This window comes from Papaver somniferum, chromosome 6 (assembly GCF_003573695.1).
Source record: "Papaver somniferum cultivar HN1 chromosome 6, ASM357369v1, whole genome shotgun sequence".
Classification (NCBI taxonomy): domain Eukaryota; kingdom Viridiplantae; phylum Streptophyta; class Magnoliopsida; order Ranunculales; family Papaveraceae; genus Papaver; species Papaver somniferum.
The window spans coordinates 126,012,018-126,038,627 of NC_039363.1; the positions used below are offsets into that span (position 1 = coordinate 126,012,018).

General features: G+C 37.4%; 2 protein-coding genes across 4 annotated transcripts; both read right to left on the reverse strand.

Moving 5' to 3' along the window:
- Window positions 1-1,403: 1,403 nt before the first annotated feature.
- Window positions 1,404-2,078, reverse strand: LOC113286149 (peamaclein-like). The gene is made up of 2 exons (XM_026534848.1): window positions 1,877-2,078; window positions 1,404-1,762 (listed from the first exon to the last, which is right to left on the reverse strand). The coding sequence occupies exons 1-2, from the start codon at window positions 1,983-1,985 to the stop codon at window positions 1,578-1,580; spliced, it is 294 nt and encodes a 97-aa protein (XP_026390633.1). The 5' UTR covers window positions 1,986-2,078; the 3' UTR covers window positions 1,404-1,577.
- Window positions 2,079-3,526: 1,448 nt separating this feature from the next.
- Window positions 3,527-10,384, reverse strand: LOC113289198. Of its 3 annotated transcripts, XM_026538398.1 has the most exons (10): window positions 9,976-10,382; window positions 9,643-9,709; window positions 8,814-9,067; window positions 7,723-8,308; window positions 6,953-7,627; window positions 6,388-6,828; window positions 5,687-5,881; window positions 5,088-5,144; window positions 4,296-4,358; window positions 3,527-4,137 (listed from the first exon to the last, which is right to left on the reverse strand). In XM_026538398.1, exons 1-10 carry the CDS (start codon window positions 10,005-10,007, stop codon window positions 4,051-4,053), a joined length of 2,457 nt encoding a protein of 818 aa, XP_026394183.1. In that variant the 5' UTR covers window positions 10,008-10,382; the 3' UTR covers window positions 3,527-4,050. The 3 variants fall into 3 exon arrangements, with proteins under 3 accessions (XP_026394183.1, XP_026394184.1, XP_026394185.1); XM_026538399.1 differs by lacking the exon at window positions 9,976-10,382 and having other exon boundaries at window positions 9,596-9,709; XM_026538400.1 differs by lacking the exons at window positions 3,527-4,137; window positions 4,296-4,358; window positions 5,088-5,144; window positions 5,687-5,881 and adding an exon at window positions 5,897-6,025 and having other exon boundaries at window positions 9,976-10,384.
- Between the last annotated feature and the right edge of the window lie 16,226 nt (window positions 10,385-26,610).

Here is a 26,610-nt window from a genome sequence, read left to right on the forward strand (position 1 = left end):
TAAGGATGAACCGATATTTTGATGTTTGTTGCTCGTGTTCATTGTGAAAATCTTGATTTTTTATGTTGAAGATCTTGATTTTGATGACAATCTTGATTTTTTGATGTTTGATGCACGTGTTGAAGATCTTGAATTTGATGTTTTTCTGCTGGTGTTGAAGAATGATGAAGACGACGAAGATGAAGTTAGGTGTTTATGGATTTTTTTTGTAGGTTTATTTAAAGAATGAACTCTGTTTTTAGATCTTGAATTGTTAGGTGTTCATCTAAAGAATGAACTCAATTCTAGGTTTGAATTAGTTAGTTTTTGATAGGTGTTCATTTTGTCGAATGAACTCTGTTTTCTTATAGGTTCTATTAGGTGTTCATTTGAAGAATGAACTCTGTTTCCATATAGGTTTTATCGGGTGTTCATTTGAAAGAATGAACTCTGTTTTTTGTCGTAATAATGAAGTTTTGTGTTGTGATCATTTTACAGAATTAACTCTTTTTTCATATGTGATTTAGTTTGGTTTTATTAAGTGTTCATTTGAAAGAATGAACTCCGGAGTTCATCAGACGAATGAACTATTACAAAAAATAAGTAAACATAATTTTTTAGATTTTTTATTAGGTGTTCACTTGAAGGAATGAACTATGAAATTCATCAGACATAATGAACTGCTATAAAAAATAAGTAAGAATTAATACGGAATGGTACTTTGGTCTATTTAATATTTTTAAATAATTATAGACCAAGTGGAAAAGGTGATTTGTGAAAGGACGAACAGACTGAGACCACCTAAAAAATGACCAAATCATATTTTCCTTTTTTTTTTTTTTTTTTTTATAATGCTCCCTACAGGCCTAAAATGTAATGATGCAAACCGACCAAAAAGAGAGGCGAGGCGTGTCGACACGACTGAAAATTTCATAAGAAATCAGAAATTTTCCGCATGTACCTGCAAACAATTGTGAACCGCTCATGAATTCCGTTAATTACCAAATACATTAGACAACACACATACAAAAAGTGTGAGCCCTTCGTTTACTGTTTTAGTTATTTGGTTATTGGAAAACTCGTGACCCGCTCATCCTCCCAAATGTACCAATAGGGATACCAATTTAGGGGGTGTACCATTCCAAAGACCCCTAAGTAAGATGGTACCCCTAATAGCAATCTTGGATTTCATTTATGTGACAAGTGAATGGGAATCCGAAGTTGAGCCAGTTTTTGAAGTTGTCTTTGTTTGTCCCAGAAGTCTCAGGGGGGATTCGTATCATTTTGTTGGCATTCCCGTATCTCGGTAGTATTTGGTTTCATGGCCATGGTTGCATTGCCCCCATCAACATCATTTTGATTTGCATATGGTTATCCAATGTGGTCCACAAATAAATTTTTGTAAGGTTATTTCAGAATTCTGTAAGATTATTAAAACTCTCATTTATTATTACCCATAGAATTAGAAACAACAACAACCAGCAATACAGTAATGTGCAGTAGCAAACAGTGACAGATTTAATCAATAAAGAAAAGCAAGCGACCCTTCCTTCTCTGTCTCTAGATCTTCATGGTCATTGTTGCTGGTATCATTTTTTTTATGGGCATTTGCCTTTGCCCTTGGAGTTTTTCTTGTCTCTGTAGCATGGGCAGTCATCTTTGTTTCCGTAAGTTCCATGGGGAACGCACTTGCACTCTTTGCAACAGATTCCACAGTAGTTCAAGCAACGATCCTTCACTCCTGCTACTGCGCACCTATCCGCACACTTGGAGTTGCAGAAACCTATGTTTTTCAAACCAAAATGGAAAGTAAACCAAGTAGATGACTAGTTAGAACCCCAAAATACTACATAAATTTCTATATATATATACTAATCAGTAGTAGTTGAAGACTTACTGAGGAGTGATGTATCAACAGGGCCAGAAGCTGCAGAAGTAGTCTGAACTAGAAATGTAGCGCTCAAGACTAGAGATGAAAATACCAAAGCAACAAGGAAAATCTTCATCTTTTCTCTTTTCTAAAAGAATACTTTGAACTCTCAAGGAGCTAAGTAACTAGAGATCAGTGTGTCTGAGTGAGTGTATGAAGTGTGAGGTGAGCTCAGGGGATTTTATAGTAAAAGAGGAAGAGAGTGAGATTATGGGGTAGGGTATAAATTAATTAGGAATTTACACCAACTATACAGTTGTCATGGGTAGGTGTAGTGTGTCCACTGTTCATTGTTTTAAGGTGAACAAAGCTTTTATTCTACGCGGTTTCCCAGTCAGACTCAAAAAGAAGTCAAGACAGGATCAACTAGACAAAAGAGGATATTGCCACCCACTTTTTAATTACAAAGTTCGGATTTTTCATGGGAACTGGTTATTAAGAAGGTCTTAAACAACCTTATAATCCACTTTAACCTAATCTCTTCAGATGAGGTTGCTTAGTAGTGCTTACATGTCAGTCACCAGTTCACCAGTCAGTATAGAGTAGTTGAACTTCTGATGACATGTAGCATTTGCATGCGGTTGTTCTAAACATTCAGGTGCCTTTGTTTGCCTGTTCAATTTACATTTTCTGACATTTCTGTAAGACTATGACGTCGGGATTGTAGGACTCAGTGTGACCGAGGTTGGAAAGAGTGAAGAATGATCTGGAAGAATAAGGAGTGAGAGATTGCTAAGGTAATGGTGGGGGGGGGGGGGGGGGGGTATGATTTATGAAACAAGGTGGTACTGCACAACATGTGGGGACTCGGTGAAGGATGCTCATCCCGATACGCTACATTCAACGTTTTGTATATAGAAAGCGATTAACTGCGTCGATATCGAGTATCATATAGGGGAGCAATTTCTATCGGTTTCGGTCTCTTCTTTTCTTGTGTACATTTTACTGGTACATTAAAGCTTTTAGAGAAGAAGCATAGAGATGCGCATGTGAGCTGTCGAATCCCATATATTACTTGACAAAAGAGTAGGATTTGGGATAGGTTAAGTGGGATTTTGATACTGTGACCCACCCCACCACAACAATGCGGACTTTTCTTATTTGTATTTTTCTCTCTCAAATGATTCATTAGTAAAACCATATTTCAGCGGCCAAAATGATAGTTTTGGCTCAGATGCAAGGACTTGCACAAAGGATGAGTAGCGCCATTGTTCTGTTCTTGGTAACAAGGTTGTACTAATTACAGAAGATTGAACCCCGAACGGTTACAGTTTTTAACTCTTTTCTACGGTGTTAGATACAACTATAGAAGCATTCAGCCAACGGTTCACCTGCAGACCAAATCAAACACCAAACATAGCGGAACATTCTGAAGGAAAAAAAGAAAGAAAAAGATTTAGCATTGCCTCTTGGAAATATGAAGTCGGCCTAACTATGTTTCTCGCATTCATATTCGCCCTGCAGAAATCGGAGATGCTTCTCAACTCTAACCCCAAAGTCGACTTGTAATTATTCCCATTAATAACAGAACAAGGTATCTTCCATGAATATTCAAAAGATGAATTTGAGGAGGATATTTAAAGAACCACATTTTTTATAATTCCAAAAGAATTCACAGTCATACTACTACGCGAGCATTTGGATTAGAAAATATATCAGTTAAGTAACTACATGGTAATTATGAAATACTCACTTGGAGCTAGTTCTTTTCACACAAATCCTGTACATTGAGTCTCTTAGAGGTGCTCTAAAGACAGCTAGATCCATGGAGCAAGGACAATAGACCATCAGGGTATTTCGTGACAAAACAATGGACTTATCATCCCCAGGTTCCCCATTTCCCCACCTCCAATGGACGACACGTAGAAGTCTACAAGTGATTGGTTCCAGCTATATGGACATGACAGAACACATGCAACACTTAAATATTACAATAGGAAGTAACTGGAACATGTTAAGATACAACAGTGCACCAGTAATCCACTTGTGGAACTATACTGTAAACCCCCTAGTTTAATGTCATTTTGTATATTATGTATATTTTAGTTACAAGTATGCTTCTGACTATGCAAAGATGACATAAATATGTTAACCTACTGAATCTTTTAATACATGTGAAGGGCAAGCTGAGATTAATATTATTAACCTCCCATACTGCAGGACTTACGAGACCGTTGATTGTTGTAATGATAATCCTCAGCATTGTCACTGGATGCCATTAAGTTCACCTGTTACATTAAGAAAATCTCCAAAACTTAGCGCCCGCCAGATACACCAAAACTGTGCCCTCGTGTAACAATCTCTTAGTAATTTAATATATTCATGCTTCAAGGAAAAAAAAAACACCAAAATGCTGACAAATTCTAAACTGAGGGAAAGAAAAAACCTTAATGATTTGAGATTTTGAGCAAGGGCGCATATATGCTGCTAGGACGCTCATGTGGAAATCCTGTAATCCGTGAAAGAACAAAAGACATAACATACTGTGGAACCACTAAAATCAAACAACACAGCAAAAAAAAAAAATGAAGTGTGAAATTAAGTAGAGGTGCTTTTAGTTTGCTTAAATAAATCCGATCTCAGTAACAAAATCGGAAGCCAACCATCTTGACTTTGAAACAAGAAAGCTCCCATTATATTACTCATTTTTACCATGACTAAGCCATTATATTAATATATAACCTTTGCCTTGCTTGGTTGTGGAGCAAATAAGACCTTTAACCTAGGGTGATCTGTCACTGGGGATCGTGACCAAAATTCAGCTCAATCAGCTTCATCATGAGGGTCCACAACCAATGTCATATTAAGCATGTCATAAAAACCCGTCTTAGCCTAAGGACAAATGGATAATTGCAAGGTAAGTATCTCGTATTGAGAAAAGATCCAACATCCAAAAAGATGACCATCGGAACCCCTTCTGTTGGGTGAGTGGCTCGAACAAGTCACTAGGTCTAGATCCAGGTGCAGAAGATACGGTTTCGTGTGGAAATTTTAAGTCAAATCTCTCCTTGCATACTAGCTATGCGTAATTTAAAAATAAACTCCACACCTGGTCCCAAAGGTGGTTAATTAGGGACAGTACTGGTACTACGCGGTCGGACCTGAACAGCCACAGATCCTAACATGTTGTCCAGGTTGTCCATTAATGTAGTGGTGGAGATAAAAAGATGGCACTCACCCTATAAGGATCCCCCCTCAAAGACTGCACAAACATGGAATTCCCTGGCCCCTTACCCTGCAAAAGGAAACGAGCAGAGTACACTTCCATCAGCAGAGGCAAGTTGTAAAAGCAACTATTATCATGTTCTCTATAAAAATTCAGCGAAATGCACCAAGTTTCCTCACTCTGAAGAAATAACTAATTAGGCACTTAAAATAATTGTTGAAGCACCATTGTGCTTTCATGAGAAGCTGTAATAGTTAGTTTTTCGTGCTTTCATGGTTAACTGAAATTTTTTGATATAACTGAATTCAATTTTATGTTAACAGCAGTTACTAAATCCTAAAAGGCAGACTTTTTATACGGTTTAAATAAGCTCAATAATTAATACTAGAAAAGTTAAAATTTCACCAAAGTTCGCACTGGTGCTAAATGACCACAGAAGAGACTTCTGCCTTAATGACCAAAAGCATGGGATAATGATGGTATGAACAACTTGTGACTAATGCATTATTCAGATGAATCTTACCTATCAGTCAACTTTTGCGTGTCCTTTAAAATATTGAGAGGACAAAATAACACAAATTATTAAATATTTATTTGAAGGTTCTATTTACCTCCAAAGAAATATCCCTGAGACGCCTGCCAGTTTGAGCACAGCAAACACGAACAATATTTTCATCACAACTCCCACTTATGATATAGTCCCTCCCATTCATGTAATATGACCTAGTGTAATTGTGGGCGCTTCCTGTTGGCATTATATCAAATTTCATATGGAGCCTTCCATCTACAGCCAAACGTTGTTTGACCTGCATATCATAAACAGTATATAAGCAAATGGTTGTAAAGATCAGTATAACATACCTTTATTTATTTATTCATTCAACAAAGAGTTTATGAGAATGTCCATTGTCATCCACATGCAGGGGAATGCTGCCCATTTTGCTCACCACCTACATCTTGGTCAAACTGGGTTCAATCAGATGAGTCAAGCATGCTGAATTTCTTGGTCTAGAAACAACCTTTTTCACCAGTCTACAAAGGCTACAGTCAATAGGTGGTTTTTCAAATGTGACGGGTCGCACATGAGCCCATACTTCCATTAATAATAGTCGAGACACTGGACTACACAAGAAAAAACTGAAAATTCTGTGGTACCTCTTGTCACTACAAAACCAGTTTATTAACTACATGGTCTAGCTTAAATCCAACAACTGATAATTATGTTTTATAAGATTGCCATACTACCTGGCAGGCATACAGCTTTTGTTATGTTGTGGTAGGATTATATTTGTATGTCAAGGAACTACCGTACCTCATTGTCAACAGCTGATGAAAGTAGGTATTGGTCGTCTGGAGAAAAGCACACCATGACATTTCCCCTTGAGCTTGAAGCCGTATAACAAGGCTTATGTGGTCCTTGCCTTAAGTCCCACATTTTGATGTCCTGGTCAAACGATGAAGAAGCAAAGATGGAGGGAGAATGATGAGCAAACTTAACAACATTGATATGACCTTCATGCATATTGGTGAAGACCTGTAAACGCCTTCCACTACCTATATCATACAAAGCCACATTTTTTGAGTATCCACTAGCAATGAAATGTTCGTCCGTCGAATTGACATGAACTGAAGTTAACTGCTCAAAATCATCAAACGTAACAGCATCTGAACAGCGATGTCTATCAGTGATAACAGATGCCATCTGATTAATATCGTACAGCTGCAGGGAACCATTGTCAGATCCAGCAATGAGCTGCATTAACATACAGAAGGAAGATCAGTTTTTCCACACTGGCAAATGTATGATAACAATATTAAGAGAAAACGAACATGAACAGCTTGAAATTACCTAATACACTTATTAAACAAACACGTACCTTAGATGGGTATCTTCTAAGCCAGCTGAGACCCAAAACACTATTTAATGTTCCCAAGGATGGAAGATAGCCAACAAGTTTACCATTCTCATGGTTCATAACTACCAATTCACCATCCAAAGTTCCAAAAACCATGAGACTAGACATAGCTGGATGATACTCAAACTGCCTAGGACGAAAGCTCTTAGCCTCTTCCCCTGAAATGCTGCATAAGTCCGGAACAGAATGTAGAAGAGGCCACGCAAAAGAACCTACTTTGGCAGAGCAAATCGACCTGGAAATAGAGCACTTATTCATCCTACGAGGATATGGTTCCTTGAGTTGTGGAGATTTTTGCAAGTGGCCAGCAACTGCTCCCATTTCACGTTTGTGCAATACACTAATAAGACTCTCTTTCCGTTGTCTGTTGTACGGCAAATACTCGTAGTACTGTGAGTAAATAATTTTGGCCATTTCCCTATCTTTCTTTCCAATAAGCAAATTGTCCAAGACTTTCAAACGGGGCAGGGTTGCTACCATGTATTCTCTGTAATGCTTCTCAAAGCAAATGGGAGAAGGATGATGTGAAATATATTTCTTTGGAATAGTATCTGGAGTATTCTTCATATGCCTCAAGTTAAATGCACCTCCTAAAGCGCTTCCCTCTTCATCAGGGATCATAGCCCCCAAAGAAACCTGATGGAATCCCAATAAATCATTAGAGCTTCAACAAACTACTATTGATCTCTACAATGTCATGATTAAAACTATAACAAAGGTTCACTCAGTACCTCATTTTCCAACTCGGCCCATTCACCAAGCTCAGGAAGTACATCAGAGAGTAGCTCCTCCAAACCTGTTCGTTGCTGGTGACTTGAAAAGTCTACTTCACTGTCATCTGATGAGTCCTCAGTTGCGCTTTCCTGAAGGGCATGATTCACCAAGCTATGAACAAAATATGAGTTGCTTAGCATCCCTTCTCTACGGGAATACAGCAACTCTTGAGATAGAGAATCAAGGTGGTCCGACCCACTCACATCACCAGAAAGATAGTTTGCCTCATCAATAGTTGATGTAGGACACGATGCAGTATCATTGCAGCATAAACAATTTTGAAACCGTAGCTCCACCAAAGAAGGTAGCTTTGACAGTGCAGCACTTGTTGTCCAGAGATTGACTATTCTTGTCTCACACATAGACAGACGCATCAGTTTAGGCATGCAAGTAAAGCACTCTTCATTGAAACTAGTGAGTGAAATGCTGAAATCCAGATTAAGATTGTGTAAATGCATAAAATTTCCAATCATGTTGAGCTTCCGGATATGAGAAGATCTCAAGTTCAAGACTTCACATGTCAACCCGCCATGGAGAAGATCCCTGAAAGACCAATATCCCCAAACAATTACTTCAACCATACTAAGAACCAGAGTCATTAGGAGTCTCATATACACGTTATACGAAATTAGCTAAACTGATAGTGAAGGTTGATAAGGAAAGACGAATGCAAAATGTCGTCCCACCCAAAAGCGGTGTTTTAAAGGTCATGCATTGAAGGTGCCACACTGCAACTAAATAATACAAGTGCCCGTTTACTTAATAATTCAGCATTGGATGTAAGAGTCGATAACACAAAGTGGGTGGGGAATATTATCAGTTCAGAAATTCCTGAAAATTCATTGTTCCCACAACTGTTTCGTTTTGCTCTATATATATTATTAGGTAAAGAAGGGCGGACATGAAAGATTGCAATAAAGCTGTTTTAATGTAAGATTGAGAAAATGCAGTTAAACACCTAAGCAACTCAAAAGCTGAAAAAAGATACCGCCTTAGATTTTACAGAGAACCAAATAGAAGTACCCAAGCACAAGGAGCAGTAACAAACCTCAAAGACCCCTTCCCAAATGAAGAATCTTGCAGATCAACAACTCGAAGCTTCTGATGGATTGCACGCATCAGAGATAGGACGAGTTCGCCAGTCAACTGATATGGCGATTCATGAAGTATGTCGACTATGTCAATCTCAGACAAGTCAACTGCCGAGAACACTTCTATAAGAGGAGGAACATCAATGTCCTTCAATTTGTTTAGCAAAACCTGAAAGTTACATTGCTCGCGACGAGATTTTTGAAGCTTGGCCTGAGTAATGAGAAAGAGCAAGTTTTCACTACTACAATCTATTGTACCAAGACAAGGATTACTAGCTCACAAATCATAAAGTTTCACATATCATGTGCTTAACATTAGTAGTAGTTTTAGAAATTCCAACGTGGTTATATCCCATCTACAATTTAGCTGCATGAATGAAGCTACGAAGCACAGATTTATGGGGGTCAGGAAGTAATTAACATGGTAAACTATAATCTATTTGGCACATTCATGGTGATCCAAGTAGATATGACTTCATAAGTTACTCCATTGTTGAAGATTAGCATCTAATTTGGCCAATATAACATGGAAAGCAGATGAGATTGCCATTTCAGTTGCTCAATTATCTCTACTGTTTTTAAACCTCGACAGTTTTAGGAAGAAAATACCCGGCACATGCAAAATCATTAATCAGTAATATCCTTACTATTACACATACAATTCCAGAATACTATTACCACCAAAAGTTGCCGACACTGAATATAATTCTAATAAACAAAGAAGACAAGGTAGAGTTACCAATTAGAAGTTTTAACAATATGCCAAGTGAAGTGATGAAGAACAACCTTGTAGAAACCTGACAAGATAGAAGCATTTGGTAGTTGGTTTTGCCTCTCGCAAACATCAAGATACCTAAAAAACAGAAATGATATATAGCATTAAACTACAAACAAAAGAATCAAGTTGACTACACTTTCTTCTATCTCAGACATTTCAATTCATGAGTTTGGCAGAAATTTTATTTCATTTTACAGACTAAATTAGAATATCAACTAATCAGATATGATAATGGAAGCGTTTATGTTCACATGCATCAACGAATTCAACAAAAAACGAAAAAAAAAAATCAAAATTTAAAAAAAAAAACAAAAAACAAAAAAAAAAACAATTAAAAATACCTAGCTTCTAGGGTAAAGAGATTTATGGCCATGGCTTTTGACTGCTTCTTCTTCTACTGCTACGACGAGCCCTTTGTTGCAGAGATAATGATTCGAGGGAATCAAAAGGACATTTGATTTGAGAAACCGATGAGGATGATGATGAGAACATGTGTCGACATCACTTGTCTATTACTTTACCATCTAATTTCTTCTTCTCAGTAAACAAAGTGGAGGGAAATTATTCCGTGTGGGATGAGAAATGGGGAATTTTATCATTCCTGTCACTTTCACGAATATCAGATCATATGTTTTAGGAACCTGTGACACGCGGCGTTATCTCGAAAATGCAATGCTTCCCCAAAAAATCCCCACAATTGTCACCTCACACAGCACACCTAATGGCGGACAGATTTGGGGGATTTCTGTGGGGAAGCCTAGCACTTCCGGCGTTATCTTAAAACCCAAACTGGCGATATCTTCCGATTTGTACCATAGTCACAAACAGTTTGGGTGTAATAATAGGCCCAGTAAAATGAAAATTTGAAGGAGTATAGTTTGCCATGCCACGTGATCTGGAAATCTATTTTTGGGCGGTGGTAAAATGTAGGGCTGAATTGGGGCCCTGAAATAGTGATTGGGGACCCCTAACTATAAGACAAAAAAAGGTCATGAAATAGTAATTGAGAGTTATCCCTTATTCCACTTTTTTAGAAATGGCTAAACTATCCCTGAATTATTAGTGTGAATTGAATGTTGATTAGTTGTTAATTAATTTGGGTGGATTAAAATCAAATTTAAGGATAAAAATTTGATAAAAGAAAAATTGTATTTTTGTGTTGTGGAGAAGAAAAAGTTGAGTTTTGGGGGAAAACTTAGGGTTATTTGAAATGAGTGATTCTAGTGGAGGAAATGATGTTGGTGAAGCTTCAAACAACATACATGATTGTGTTGATGGTGAGATTGTCTCAACTAATCCTATGGATTGGATGTTTGATGAAGAGATGTTAATAGAGGAAGCTTTGATAATTGTTGCAAATGAAGATCCTTTTGCTCAAAATGTAGGAACCAATACTCAAAATGAAGAACCCAAAGCTCTAAACAATCAGGTAAACTTCCTATACTCTTAAAATCGCATGAATGGTGCTCCAAGTGGTCGATTCATGGTCACTATGCAACAGCTCAGTGTGAGGGTCGTTAGGTCGTGAGCATAATTAACTAACGACCCTGTAAAGTCGTCAATGAATTGGCACCAAAATAAACGACTCCATTGTTCAGTTATGAAAAATCGTCAATGAGGTTCCTAAAAGATGACGACTCCATTTTTTAGGTCATATAGAGTCGTTAACTCTATATATTTAGAACCGAACGACTAAAAAACCTTTTACTCTCTGTAGCTATCACTCTAAGGGTCGTCAGTTAAGCATTACTATATACGGACGACCCTATCATATTAAATGAGAGTCGTTTTTTTTATATATCTCTAATATTGACGACTCAAACTGATTTTTTTTTTAATGATTTCTGATTTCATAGAACCATTTCATTGAATTGTAAAAGTCGTACATCTTTCATAGGGTTAAATACAATACATGATAACGATTCACTTCTACACTTAATCATAAAGCATGTAATTATACATGGTTCCATTGAAGATAAATTAGCAATCATGTAACTCAAACTTTTTCCCATGAAGCACCTCGTAGTATCCATACGCCTTCTTCATCTGAAAACGCAAACGCAAACATACTTAGTTAGTATCGATCAAAGCTTTGGATAAGTTTGACCTCTTGTTTAAATACTTACTCTTATAGCACTCAGCATATCCGGAAAGGCTTCCCTTACGGCCGTAAATTCTCTTTTCAAAACATCACACTCGAATTTTATCTCCTTGAAGCGTTCCTTGACTTGTTTCAAAGACCTTGAGTAGCGATTTCCGTCCAATGCCACAAAAACGATGAATACGCGGTTCCATCAAGCATCCGATGCTTCATCAATGTTTGTGTCTATACTTTCAAAGTGGTTTGTGACTGTCAACCAAGCTCTCGCAATGGCGCAATTCTCTTCGGAAGTGTAGGGAATAGTCATGGTGTTTGCTCTTGTTTTGATAAGGAGAAGAGAAGGTTGATAATTAGGGTTTTGATAAGGAAGAGGTGAGATATGGGTCTCTATTTATAAAATTGAGCGACCCAACTGCCTCAACCACATTTGGTTGAGTTAAATTCTCCAATAAATGCAAATACTATTATGATTCGTTATTAAAATTCGTTTACAACTAAACGACTCTTAGACTCAGTATATTTCGTCGTCAGGTTGGACATATATAACCGTACGACTCTAGAAGAAAACCGAGCAGAATGGTGTATATATATTTATCAGGAGTTATTAGTGTACACGGAGAGTCGTCAACCTTTGTTAAAGTGTCGGCAATTGTCATTTTAGCAGATTGATGACTCTAATGTAAGATGAATCAAAGTCGTTAATCTGCAAAATATTTGTTGACGACTTTATGTGGTGTCGTTAATCTGCATATAATATCTTGACGACCCTCTAATTTAATGGTTTTGTGTTTTGTTTTTTAGTTGGTAGTTCGACAATGCTCCCAGCCAGAACCCGTATCTACATTGGGTCCGGATACCTCCCAACATTATATGACTGATTTGGTATGTTTACCTTAACCGAGTCGATATATTTATATATTCAAATAATTTTATTAATGATCTCATGGTTGTCTAATTTAATTTTTTGCTCAATGTAGACATGGGAAACCAAGGATGACATCAAGGAATGGCTTATCCCTAAGGCAAAAGAGAAGATGTGTGTGGTTGTTCAAAGTAGACACGTCGATGGTAACAAGATGGAAATGGTATGCGAGAGAGCGGGTACGAAGGGAGAAAGTCACAAAGGCAAGAATTACAAGTATGAGAAGAGAACGACTAGGGTCTATAGAACAAATTCGAAGAAGTGTGAATGCCCGTTCATGATTGTTTTCAAAAGACGCCATGAAGCCGATCTATTCCGATTATATGGTATTCCGGACGGTCGTCACAACCATCCTCCACCCACAAGTTTATATGGACACCCTGCATATGCCCGGTTGAAACCACATCAGATGGATAAAGTTAGGCAGATGAATGGATTTAGACCACTTAAGATCCTAAATATAATAAGGGCGGAAGATAAGGATAACTTATCCACCATTTCCACAATCAATGCTGCCAAAGCAACGATTAAGAGAACTGAATGGGATGGTAGGTTCTAGAGCTGTCAAACGGGGCAAGCTAGGGTCAACCCGGCCCTAGCTTGCCAACCTGTATTAGGGTTAGGGTCAGCCCTAACCCTAGTACTATTCATGAACAAGCTCAAAACCCCAACCCTAGCCCTAGGCGGGTCAGCCCTGGAGGGTTAACGGGTTGGTTGGTTAATGGTATCGATTCAAAAATGAAAATAAAAACTGACTTTGGTAAGGGTCGAACTTAGCTTAGGCTTAGGTCAATTTGGTGTTTAGTTAACAGCCCAACCACTGGGATGTGAAGTGGACGTCCATAGTCCCACTTAATCAACACTATAACTAGATAGTACACTTTAGCTTCTTAGGAACGAAACCCTAACATCAACTGAGCACTTCATTTTTCTATCATTTAATTAGTTTAATGTCGGTGAGACTAAAATTGTAATATATGTTTGGTTAGATCTTAAATTAACTAAATTTATTGATTTAAAATGAACTAAATTGTAATATATATATACAAGTCAGGGATTTTAAACAGTTGGTAGGGATGAAGGATGTATTTATTAATTTTGACGGGTTGGCGGGTAACCCGCGGGTTAGACCTAGCCCGGCTTGTTTTCTAGTAGGGTTGTATATGCCAACCCTAACCCGGCCCGTTTAGACAACAAGCCAAGCCGGGTCGGGTTGAAACAATCCGGGTTAGGGTCAACCCGCGGGCCGAGTTACAAATTGACAGCTCTAGTAGGTTCATTATGCAACAACCAGAGTGGTTAGCAGAAACTTTTAACTACGCCGTGCAAACTAAGATGGGTCCGGATGAGAAAGGGACTCATATTTTTCTTGCACATCCAAGGATGATGGATTTGGCTCAGTGTTTTTACCAGGTTCTATTCATAGATTGCACCTACAAGACAAACAAGTATAACATGCCAATGTTGAACGTGGTAAGCCATACTTCGGATAAAAATTCATTCACTGTTGCATGGTGCTTTATAGAAAAATAAGAAATAGAGGACTATGTTTGGGCGTTGGAACAAGTGAAGTTGATTTACCGTGGAGAAGAGACGCCACAGGTTATATTTACGGATAGAGATTTTGCAATTATGAGCGCCGTTCGTCAAGTCTTTCCACTTGCTCAACAATTTCTTTGTACGTGGCACATCCAAACCAATCTTTTTTCTAATTGCAAGAATCAAATCCAAAAGATCCATATTAAGAAGGATAATAAACGTTCTAAGGAAGAAGATGAGTGTTTAAGTAAACTTTCCAAAAAAGAGCGAGCGGAAGAGAAAAATAAAGAAAAGGAAAAATACGATGAAGATGTGGATGTATGGAAAAAAATTTTCCAAGATTGGGACTATTTGGCTCATTCGAAAACAGAGGTTAAGTATTATGCCAACTTGCAGAAGTTTATTGATGTTTGGAGCACGGATCATAAGAAGGTTGTTGAGTATTGCTTGAATACATGGTTGAATCCTTGGAAGGAGAAGTTTGTTTATGCATGGACCAATAGATACAAGCACTTCAAAAATGAGTCTACAAGTCTTGCAGAGCAGTCTCACGGGCATTTGAAAAAAAAATTGGATCAAAATAGGGGTGGGGTAGTTACCGTACAAGAATCTATTCACGAGCACGCAGAGGATGACCTAAGAAAAATAGTCACTCAGATGGAGTTGAGTAAATACCGTTTTTTGATGCAACACGTAAGGGACAAAGCTTTGTTACGGTTGGTAGCACACCAAGTATCATGGTGGGCAATTAACTATATGATGGATGCGCTTATAGATTTTAGAGCTAAAGCGGAGGCGGGAAAGGTGATGAATACGAAGTGTAATTGTACAACAGATATTTGGCTCGGACTCCCTTGTAAACATAAACTCCATGGGTACAAAGGTTCCATTCCTCTTGAAGATATCGATCCATTCTGGCAGCAACTTTCATTCATCCCAAAGCCCACGGGTTTAGCCGATGAAGAATTTGGATAATTGGAGATTGGCAAGTACATTAACGAAAAATACCAAAAAATGAATTGTGCAGGAAGACGCATTTTGGTTGCTAACTTGTGGCCGGCCGCCCGTAAAAGCTTGGGGTTTGAAGAAGATCCAATCAAACAAAAACCACCCGAAAGACCAACAACTAAAATGTCATTTTGAGAAACTGTTAACAATGACAAGGGTTGCGATAGAGACCTATCACGTCATGAGCATGTCCAGGTGGAATATGAGGAGTACGAAAAGTCTTTAATTTCTAAGAAACGAGTTCGGTCAAAAATGCAAGAAAATGAAGATATGGATATTATTGAGCATGCGGTCGGTACCCAGCAAAGCCAAACTAGTGGTATGGTGACGATAAGAGGAATAAAGGGTAATCCTAAGACACCTAGGGCAAGGAAGACCACGTCGTGTTGCTTACACTTTGTACAAAGAGTATACCGACCAACTTCCTTATGTCATCTTAGATCACCTTATATCCACCGACGACGTTGATGGGGATGGGAATTGTGGTTACCATGTGGCAACCGAACAATTAGGGAATTTCGAGCAAGCCGACGAACTCAACCTCACCCAAATCGAATATGCAAGAATAAGAATGGCACCTAAACTTGTGGAGGAAAAGCAACTCTATTTAACCATGATCATGCAAGGGGATTCAAAAGAGAAAGAATTCAAGTTCAAAGAGTTGGTATCTAACGTGAAATGGCGGAAGGGGTCGAAGACGGACGGTTATAAGTTTTGGATGAAAATGCCTTTTGGCGCTCAACTTTTAGCGGGCACATTCACTTGTGTTGTGATTGTATTCAGCAAAGGCTTTCCGGGTGGCTCTTGTATGTACGTACCCTCAAGAACTAGGTGCGAGGAGGCGATAAAGAAAAGAAGAATTGTAATGACACATGTCAACGATAACCATTACATAGGTTTGAAGATTTCCAAATAATGTCCTCTACCACGGGTGGCCTATGGTTATTGGGGAGACTACACCAAGAAATGGACACACTAGTACGAGTATGGAATGAACATGTGGAATGCTTTGGAAGGAACACCAAGTACAATGCCTGAACACGTTGACATGTGCGACTAAATGTGGAAGGAGTTGTTTTGTTTTTGGAGCTTACTATTGTGAAACATACTTTTTGGATGTTTATATTATCACTAATACTATTGTCGTTTACATTTAAGCAATTTAGGATAACGACTCTTGTCTTACAAACTTGAATTTATCACATCGAAGCCGCAATGGTAGTTTCCTCTCGCACAATGAAAAGGAATAACATGTAATGTAGATCAACTGTAATGCAACATAAAAATTTATTCCTATGCTACTATTTCCAAGTTTCTAGTAAGTGTCATTAGCCTTTATATAGGTAGTACAGTGACGAGTCAAATTTAACAGATGGGTCGTCAATGCAGAGTCGTTCACTTTTATATAAATGTCAACGACCCTTTAATAAAATCAAACATAGTTAGTGGTTTGTCCTAACCTGAGTCGTTGGTCTACAAAAATTGTCTTGGCGACTCTAACAATCACTTCATTACCATAGGTTTTGAGTCGTTGATCTGCAAAACTTTTGGTGACGACTCTGACACTCAAAATTTAGAGTCGTTCATCTGCAAAACATTTGCTGCCGACTCAAACAAAAAGTTGACATATTTTTCAGATTTTCACATCATTTTAACATTCATATAAGAACAACAACTTCTAAACATAGTTGTAAACATAATTAACACAAGATACCGAGAGTACGAAGTACAGAAAATAATTGTATCTAAGAAAGACGTAAGTTAAATTCGACAATACTAAAAGACATAAGTTCTAGATGTTAAACCATACACTTTAAAGTTCTAGACATAATTTCTCCTCACCCATGACTACCACCTCGACCTCGGCCTCGACCTCCGCATTGACCTCTCTGGCTTCCCTGACTTGATGATGTGCGGCTTTTCTTTGAAGGACCCTGTCCAGGACTGCCCCTTGGAGAACCAGCTTCTTCTCTACTAGCTTGATCATCACCATCTTCCTTTCCTTCACCTTTTTCTGCACGTTCTTGTCTTAGTTGGCTAGATGTTCTCCTTGTCCTCTTACATTGCTTTGATAGATCAGCAAACATTTTCTTTGCTTGTGGATTTTCAATGTGTTGGCATTACTCAGCGTACATACGACTTTGCTCAGGTTCTATCACTTCTCCTTTGTCCGCTTTGCAACAAAACGACTTCATAAAAATCTTCACCCATTCCCTCTGTTTACATTCAAATACCGATTAAGATTAACATAATTAAAATTGTATGTAAATGATTAACACAATTCGAAAAAAAAAAGTACTTACCACAATCTTAAGAATGGAAGAGTCATCTCTAGTGTCGGTCGTAGAAGCAGAGGAAGATGCTTTGTTGCTCCTCCTACCCGTAGTCTGATCAATCTTTATCACCCGACCGTGGGAGAAGCCTTCATACCATGGCATGTAATCATCGCTTAACTCGTGACCTTCATTAACATGCTCCCACCAAGAGATGTCTACCCTACTAGTAGCCAAATGCCTATTATTCCAATGCTCAGTCTTAGGCTCAAGTTCATAAACAACAGCCAATGCCTTTATGTCCGCCTTGCATTTCTTTAAATTATATTTGAACGGTGGTACGTAATCCTCATCAGGTGAATCTTGAATATACCCAAGCTGGCGCATTACTCTATTCGGATTTTTCATTGAGTATCCATAAGGGTAAAACAGAGGGCCATGGTAATATGCAAGATCTAGGAGTCCTCCTACTCTATCTTCCTTATAGGGATCAAAGTTTACCTCTTTTCCTATCATGTTGTCCAATTTTTGGCGCATGGCTAACAACTTCAACTTCTGAGTTTCCTCCTTATCCTGACTTCCACTGTACTTGTATCGAGTTCCTCTTGGTTTAGTGTTGTTCCATGTTGGCTCCAATTGGATGTCTCCATCGTCTTTGATCAATGAGGGGAAATGCTCGTAAATCCACACCCGAAACAGCATTAAAACACTAAAATAAAGTTAAATCTAAAAATATTGAACAACAAATATTACAAACAACGAATAAATTTGATAACTCAAATTACCTGAAGTAAAGCCAAATTCCCGTTCATTTGAGAAGTTCATTCCCGGGAAGCCTTTGCCAGCTGAGCGTTCAAATGTGCTACTATGGCAGTCCCCCACGAATACTTACTCACCTCCTCCAAGGGATCCAAAAGTTGAAGAAGGTTGACGCTGACTCTGTTTCCTTCGCTATCGGGAAATATAACCGAAGCAAGGACATACAACAAGTATGCGGCTGCCGTCGCACGAACTTCCTTCTCAGAGAGTAGTTCATTGTCTCTATCTTTCTCAAGTGACCCCGCATACATCTTCCTAATATCCTTAAGTTTAAACTCTTTCTTTGGGTACTTCTTTCCCTTCAAAAAAAGGCCATACGTCGTCTTTTCATCCCATCCAAACAACTTCTCCGTCAATTCATATATTTTTTTCCAATCTAGGTTTTTCTTGAACTTGTCACCCGTGGATTTCCCCTCAACCTGCAATCCTAGAAACTGTTCTGCGTCTTCGGGTATCACCGCCATCTCGCCAAAATGGAATTGGAAAGCATCGACTTCGCCGTAAAACCTCTCAGTAAAACATGATACTGCAGCCTTGTTATATGCAATCACGGAGTTTTGAACGACAACATACAAACCTGAGTTTTCAACAATGTCTCGCACTCTTGCACATTCACCTTCCAGGGGCCATTTTTTCACTTTTGCATAAGAAGATTGGTGTCTAAAAAGACGCGTGGCATTCTTACGATCCTACGAAAGACAAACAAATAGAATTAAAATATAATAAATTAAATATCAACAAACCATTTGAAAAGCAAAGTTGAGATCGTTACAATTGTCTCATTGATGGTACGGGCCCACGAGCTATCATATCCAAATAGATTTTTTCCACCATCTTTAGGTTCACCTCTGGCTTTCCCACCAGGTAGACGAGTAAGCTGCAAACGCGTGGGTGGAATGTGTCGCGCACTCGGTGCATTTGGAACTTTCTTCTTCGGATGTGGTTGTGGCTGTGATTGTGGCTGTGTTTGCGCCACATCCTCCTCATCCTCCTGAATCTCCTCCTCATCATCACATCATCATCATCATCATCATCATCATCACTACTACTACCATCATTTCTTTCCTTACCATTTTCATCATTACCATCATCCTCATCCCCCTCTTCATCACCGCTAGCACCACCATTTCCATCCTCATCATCATCATTACCTTCATCCTCCTCCTCCTCATTTCCATGATTACCACCATACCCACCATCACCACCATTACCATCATCATTATCATAAGCAACATATTCACCTCCTAAAGCAATTTCGTCATGTTCTGCGACTTCTTCTTCTATGCTTCCAGTTGCAGATATAATAGGAGAGGATGAAGAGGACAATTCAGACGAATCATCACATGGGTCTCTGGGTTCGCGGATAAGTAAGGATATCTCACTCGGTGTTTTTCCTCGTAATAGACCGGCATTTAGGTATTTTGTGTTGCGGGGAGGTCTGGATGGAGGAGTTACCAGTGCAAGCTTATCTTTTTTATTCTTGCTACTATAGGTAAAAGACAACAAAACAAGAAATATCAAAGGGTCGTCAGATTTTTTTTTTTAAAATAAACGACCCTTTCATTATTTGGGACAGAGATCTGTTTAGGCATATCAAAGGGTCGTCAGATTTTTTTTTAAAAATAAACGATCCTTTTATTATTTGGGACAGAGATGTGTTTAGGCATACCATAGGGTCGTCAGAAATTTTTTTAAAAATAAATGACCCTTTCATTATTTGGGACAGAGATGTGTTTAGGCATATCATAGAGTCGTTGATGAATAAAAAGGGTCGTCTATAGAAACTAGCACCCAACCTAACTAGACTCGTTTTCACATATTACTAATGGTTAACGATTTTTTATTAACTTAACATGCAGATCAAAAATTGTTAAGAAAAAAAATATTTGTTAACGATTCTAACCTCTAAAAAAAATTACAGCAAGGATCGTTTTCTCCGCCACCCTAATGGTTAACGATTTTTGATGAAATTTACATGCATCCGCAAAATCGTTAAGAAATAAAACCTAGTGATTAACGACTCAATTTCTGAGAATCCTATTTTACCGATTCAAACCCTAATTTTTCAGTAGAACGTCAAATTAAACACAAACCCAAGTTACAGTTGGGGGTTTTAGTGAACATACCTTCTGATCGGAGCCATTTCCTTCACCGACTGATTTGATTTTTTGCTCAGTCTCTGATGCTCCTTCGCTGCATTAACTGCATCTACCAGATTAGGTATTTGATTTGCCTTTCTAACGGTCTGCTTTGTACGATCCATGTTTGTAGAAGAAGTTAATCGTTAATCGTCGATTAATTTTACGCGAAGAATCGGTTGAAAAAAAAATCTCCTCCGAATCGTTAATGGAGAAGATGGAGGTGCAGAGAGAGGGTAGGGGAGGAGAAGAAGAAGAGTTTTGTTTTGAGTTGTGAATGGGCCTCACTCGATTAGTATTAGGATTTTAGGTTTAGTTATTAGAGAAGGATAAAATAGGTATTTCACCCTCATTTTTGGAAGCCCCATATATTTTTGGGTGTGGGTATAAAATGTGTCATGGCCCCCAATTAGTTTCCATGGCCCCCAATTCAGCCCTGGTAAAATGGTATGCCGGGCTAGGTTGAGCCGACCATATCGGGTCGAAACGAGTGTCTCAATGTGAGACGAGAGCCGGTGTCCGTTTTAACCCGATACGATAATGGTCTAATTCTAACGACTCAATTTTCCCCTATCAATAACACCCCTTTTCACACAATGTCTTCTTGAATTTTTTTCACCAAAAATCCTTCTAGTTTTTTAATTTCTCAATTGAAATGTCTCAAAAAGATATTTCACTTTTTTTGAAGCCAAAATTGAAGTTGTCGTAAATAAGATATGTGGTAATTTAAAAAAATCGAAAATAGTAAAAAAGTTAGAGCTTTGCAAGTTTTAGAAGTTAATCTAGTAAAATGTTATGCTAAAAGGCAAAAAAGAGCTCAAGTTTTTTAAGTTAACAACCGAAGTTTCAAAAACCAAGGAAAAATGGTTCAAGAACGCATTAAATAGATACGTCAAATAAATAAGTTAACAACCGAAGTTTCAAAAACCAAGGGAAAACTGTTCAAGAACGCGTAGAATGGATACGTCAAATAAAGATAGCCTGGAGGCCAAAGATTGTACTAGATTTTTGTTGAAGTCATTATTTAAATTTTTATTGTCCAGGTTTATATCGTGTAAAAGAAGAGGCAATAATATTAATCAATGCAAACATTTAGACCTTAAACTAGACTAAATTTTATATTAAACGATGCTTATTGCATTTAGACTTCTATATAAAGTAACTTGATTTCATAACGTCAACAATAATATGAAACTACATTGGATTAAAACAACTAAAATGAATTAAACCTAGGTACATTTAACTTATAAAGTTCATCTCATTTTAAATGCTTAAACTTTCTTCTGTTTTCTTCAACAAATTGGGCTTCAGTCATGATTTTCTGAATAATAGATAAACAACAAGTTAATATGATTTTAATTAAAGTATGATGGAATTGTTCAAAATGAAGACAAAGTTATGAAGATAACCACTAGTTTTTCGTTGGACAATCCAGGATTATCATCGTGAACCATCCTCAAAACTTTTGCATAATTTCTCACATCCTTATCGATGAATGAAAATCTTAGTTCAAGGCTCTTATTGGTTCTTAAATTTTTGCAACGCTAGAAACCTTTGGGGTTATTTGTTTTCTGATACTCGGGTTTTTTCCAGAATTAGTGTTTGGTCTAACATTTTTCCAGCTTTGCGTTTGGTACTTGGAACTAACGTTAACCATAGTTCACTGTCATTGACCTGGATTTAATTAATTGTACAAAATAAATAATTTTGAGTTTATATTTGTCCAACTAAAGTGAGTCGCAGATCCAAATTTTACAAAATAAAACATAAATCCTACGGTCAGGATGTAACATCCATTGACCAAAACTCTCTACTTTATTCTTCCGCCTCCATCTGCATATGCAGAATCCTATTGATGAATATATGAAGAAACTCCATTGGTACATTAAATAAGTAGATCAAAATTAATCTATTATACAATCAAACAACTATATCGATTTTGAGAGGAATGGAGAGTACTAATTGGTGTATGTTTGCGATATAAACAACAGCAGGGGTCGAAAAAATGTGATGGATTTGTCTTGGTTTCATTTTGACTTGGTCCTGTGTGTTCGATATGGAAGAAGTGATGATTCTTAACAACATGAATAAGAAGACTAGATCATGAAGTGGGTTTTGTATGAATTGATGATTCTCAATTATCTATTGATTCGATTTGAAAATTTCTAATAGTAAGGCTTTTCTGTTCTTCGTGAGATTTAGTGTTTTGGTTTGTTTTTCTTTCCTTCTGATTTTGAGTTGATTTGTTGAATGGTTAATGAAGAAATTGAAATCAACATGAAGAAGAAGAAGAAAACTTGTTTATTAATGGCAATAACAACTTGAAGGAGACTGGTTCATTTGAACAGTGATTTGTTTTTTCTTCTTGAATTCTAATGTTATTGCATGATTTTTTTGATGAACGATTAAGTAATTCTCAATCGTTTGTTTGGATTTCGCTTAATATGAAATAATGGATTCATGGGTTTATATTAATTTGAAACAACTGGTTCACAATATAGGGTTATTTGGTTTCTGGTACTCAGGTTTTGACCAAAACCTGGGTTTGGTCTAACATTTGTCCAAGCTTTGTGTTTGGTCTAAAGACCAATGTTGACCCGCATTGACTCGATTTGACCTTGACGTGTCACTTATTCTGTTAACTAAATAGGAAAATACTAAATAAAATTAAACTTTAGTAACAATTACTTGTCATGTCCTAACAGTGCACGTGTGTACGGTAGCGGTTCTTTTAGATTAATGGACGAGATTCATTAAGGATTTAATTCATATAGCCCTAAAATCTATCGATCCAACTCATCGTCACCAAATTCATCTCTAAAATGAAATAAAATTGAGAGATGTAGGAGATTGACTTTGATTCGAATGGAGTAATAGAGATGTAGGAAGATTGACTTTGATTCGAATGGAGTAATTTTGCTGCAGATATAATGAATTTCTGAAATTGAAAAGTTAGGATTTGCAGTGAAGAAAAAGATCGAGTATGGTGATGAAACAAGGAAGAATTGATGTTGAGATGTGAAATTAGGTTATAGATGCAGTGATGGAACTGGTGCTGTGAAGAATTGACAGAACAATGATGATTTTTATAGGTACGGTGGTGTCTAGGTTGATTGAACAGGGAGTAGAAATTGAAGACGATGATGTTACTTTTTATTTGTAGGAGGTGGATTTGTAGATTTGAAATTCCTTAAATTTGAGATGATGGGTTAGGGTTTATTGAATTTAAATCGATCGATTAGGTGAAAGCCAGCTGCTGCTAGAAGACTCAAAGCATTTGAGATTGAACAATCTCAGTCATGTAGAAAAGCGCAATCTCGACAACAAAAATCACTCGAATCGTTATCTAAATCACTCTCCGTTTGGATGAATTTTATGTCCGAAAACCCTAAGTCTTGCGGTTGTGATGTTTCTTCCTTTCCAGGAGAAGGAACTGATCGAGGGGAACAATCGAGAAATGGGAAACGTGATAATGGATTTGGAATTAGGGTTTCGACTAATAGAAAATGGAGAAGTCCTAAACGGCTGAAGGATTGCTTTGGAAGGTGTTATCATCTGCGATGTTTACTACTCTAAAAGTGTCATTGAATGATTAGATCTTTACTTAGGATATTGAATTGAATGTTTTCTAGTCGGTGCTGAGTCCCTATCAAATCAGGGATAAATCGCTTGCCATTACCAGTGTTAAGTAAATATATGTTTTATGTTTTTTTAATAATTACCAAACGGAAGTAAATATCTAACTGGGTCAACGATGGTCAACGTTGGTCTTTAGAACAAACACAAAGGATGGATAAGTGTTAGACCAAACCCAGGTTTTGGTCAAAACTTAAGTACCAAAAACCAAATAACCCCACAATTTATGATGAATGTCAAATTCGGGAATAGCGCTCTAAAGAGCATGATTTAAGATTAATACAAGATGAGAAATTTGTGGCCGTCCATGCGTATCTCAGATCAAAGGTAACCAAAATAACGTAAAATTAATGATTTTACAGATTTAAAGTTAGTCACCTATGGTCAACGTCAAATTCAAGTACCAAACGCAAAGTTGGACAAGTGTTAGACCAAACAATAACTTTGGACAACACCGGAGTACCAAACACCAAATAACCCATTTGAAAAACATAATATGTACAAAGTGAAAATGCGGGGGGTATCAAAATACACCACCAAATTTTTCTTAGGAAACCTATATGGACTAAACTCAAATACAATTCCGAGAGTTACAACTTAATGAATCTCAATCAGGAATTATATGAAGAGTTTATATCCCTTTCACTCACAATCAATATGTAAATGGAGACAAGTCTGTGAACCTGATTATACCGTGAGGGTACTTGGAATATTCCAAATATCAATCAAGTCGTATCCAACAATTACGATGGACGTATATACTTTGATTGATTTTCGTACAACCTGTGATATTTTAATTATAAAGATAAACAATATAATGCGGGAAAAAAAAAAAGACACCAAAAATTTTGTTAACGAGGAAACCGCAAATGCATAAAAACCTCGGGACCTTGTCCAGATTTGAACAGCTGTTGGTTTTCCCGATCCAAACTATTCATAAATTGGTTCATTAGATCTTCAAGAGTAGAAGAACTATCTTTAGGAGCATAAATTTCCATAGTCTGGACGCGTTCATCCATCATTTGAATGTGCTGGTCCAACTTTTGATTTTCTCGATCCATATTATCCATAAATCGGTGCATTAGATCTGTAAGACTAGAAGAATCATGGTTAGAAGCATAATTATCCCCCCATCCTTGTGGTTTTTCACTTACATACCCGTCATAAGGTTGTTGATATGCATGAGAATAACCATAAGGTTCCGTAGGATATTGATCACAGTCAAAAGATTGGTTTTGATAATACTCATGGAATGGTTGGTAGCTGTCACAATATTGAGATTGAAAACAAAATTGATAACCACTATAATATGATTATTGGTCTTGTGCTCCGTACATGTTATGTCCGTAAGGAAACATGACGACTCACAAGAACAAAAAAAATCTAAAAACAAAAACAAGCTACAAAAATAACAAATCAATTAACAACCGCTCCCCGGCAGCGGCGCCAAAATTTGATGCGTGTCGTAACCACAACAAATTAATCAAGATATTTCCCACTAATTAACTGGTAATATAGCGGTAGTAAGGATCGTTCTCACAGAGATCTTTGTAATTGATATGTTATTTGATTCAACAAAATAATAAAAGACAAGGGGGATTGCTTTAAAGTAAAATAAAAATAATAACAAATAAAAGAAAGATGATTAAGGAATCCTTCGCCGTTACCAAGCGATAACTGGATTATATACTTATATGTCTTCGTTAGAGCCATTCATCACCAACCATAGAATAGCAGGTAGCTCGGTGCTATCCCAAAAACTCCTTATACCACGGATATGGAAGCTCTCCAATATCAGATTCTATCCAACCGAACCACCAAGTAGTAGCTCACTCAAGGTGTAATCCAATCAAACGTTTCAGGCTTTGTGAATTAGGTTGATTCCAGTAGTTAAACTCTTAGCTCAAGGTTCACTTGTTGATGTTATCTTCACTCACAATTGCTCCACAGAATCCCTCTGCAAGGTCTCGCGATTTCTACTTGTGTATGAATTATTCGACAATTACTTATCTCATAACCCAATACTAGCAATAGAAAAATTAATAGAACAATCTAGCGTGCACTCCAAACCAATCCAATAATCACTCATAAAGATCAAATATGGTAAAGACAAACGATAAGATGATTAAAACTCCGAACAAACTTGTATAATAATAGAGTTTCATGCTAGAAAATTAAATTCATCCTTAATCAACAAAGGTTTCGCTTCTCATCATTACACAATTACTCGGTTTTCCCCTAAAGGGGTAAACCCTAAAATATGAATGAAGAACAAAAGTGTATTATGAGATGTAGAGATATTAGGTTATGAAGTCTTTTATAGTCTTCAAGTTGTAGAAGTGCCCGTGCACAAATCCTGGTCGAAATAGGTTGCGACCACTTGCCAAAAACTAGACAAATATCCGTAAGGAGAAACACAACCAAAATCTGGCTTCGTCAAAATCCAGAATAACAGGGTAAATGGGATAACACAAATCCAGCACATATAATATTTGGCAAGTCAGTTCCGTGGAACTGACAACCTATTTCATCCTCTTTTA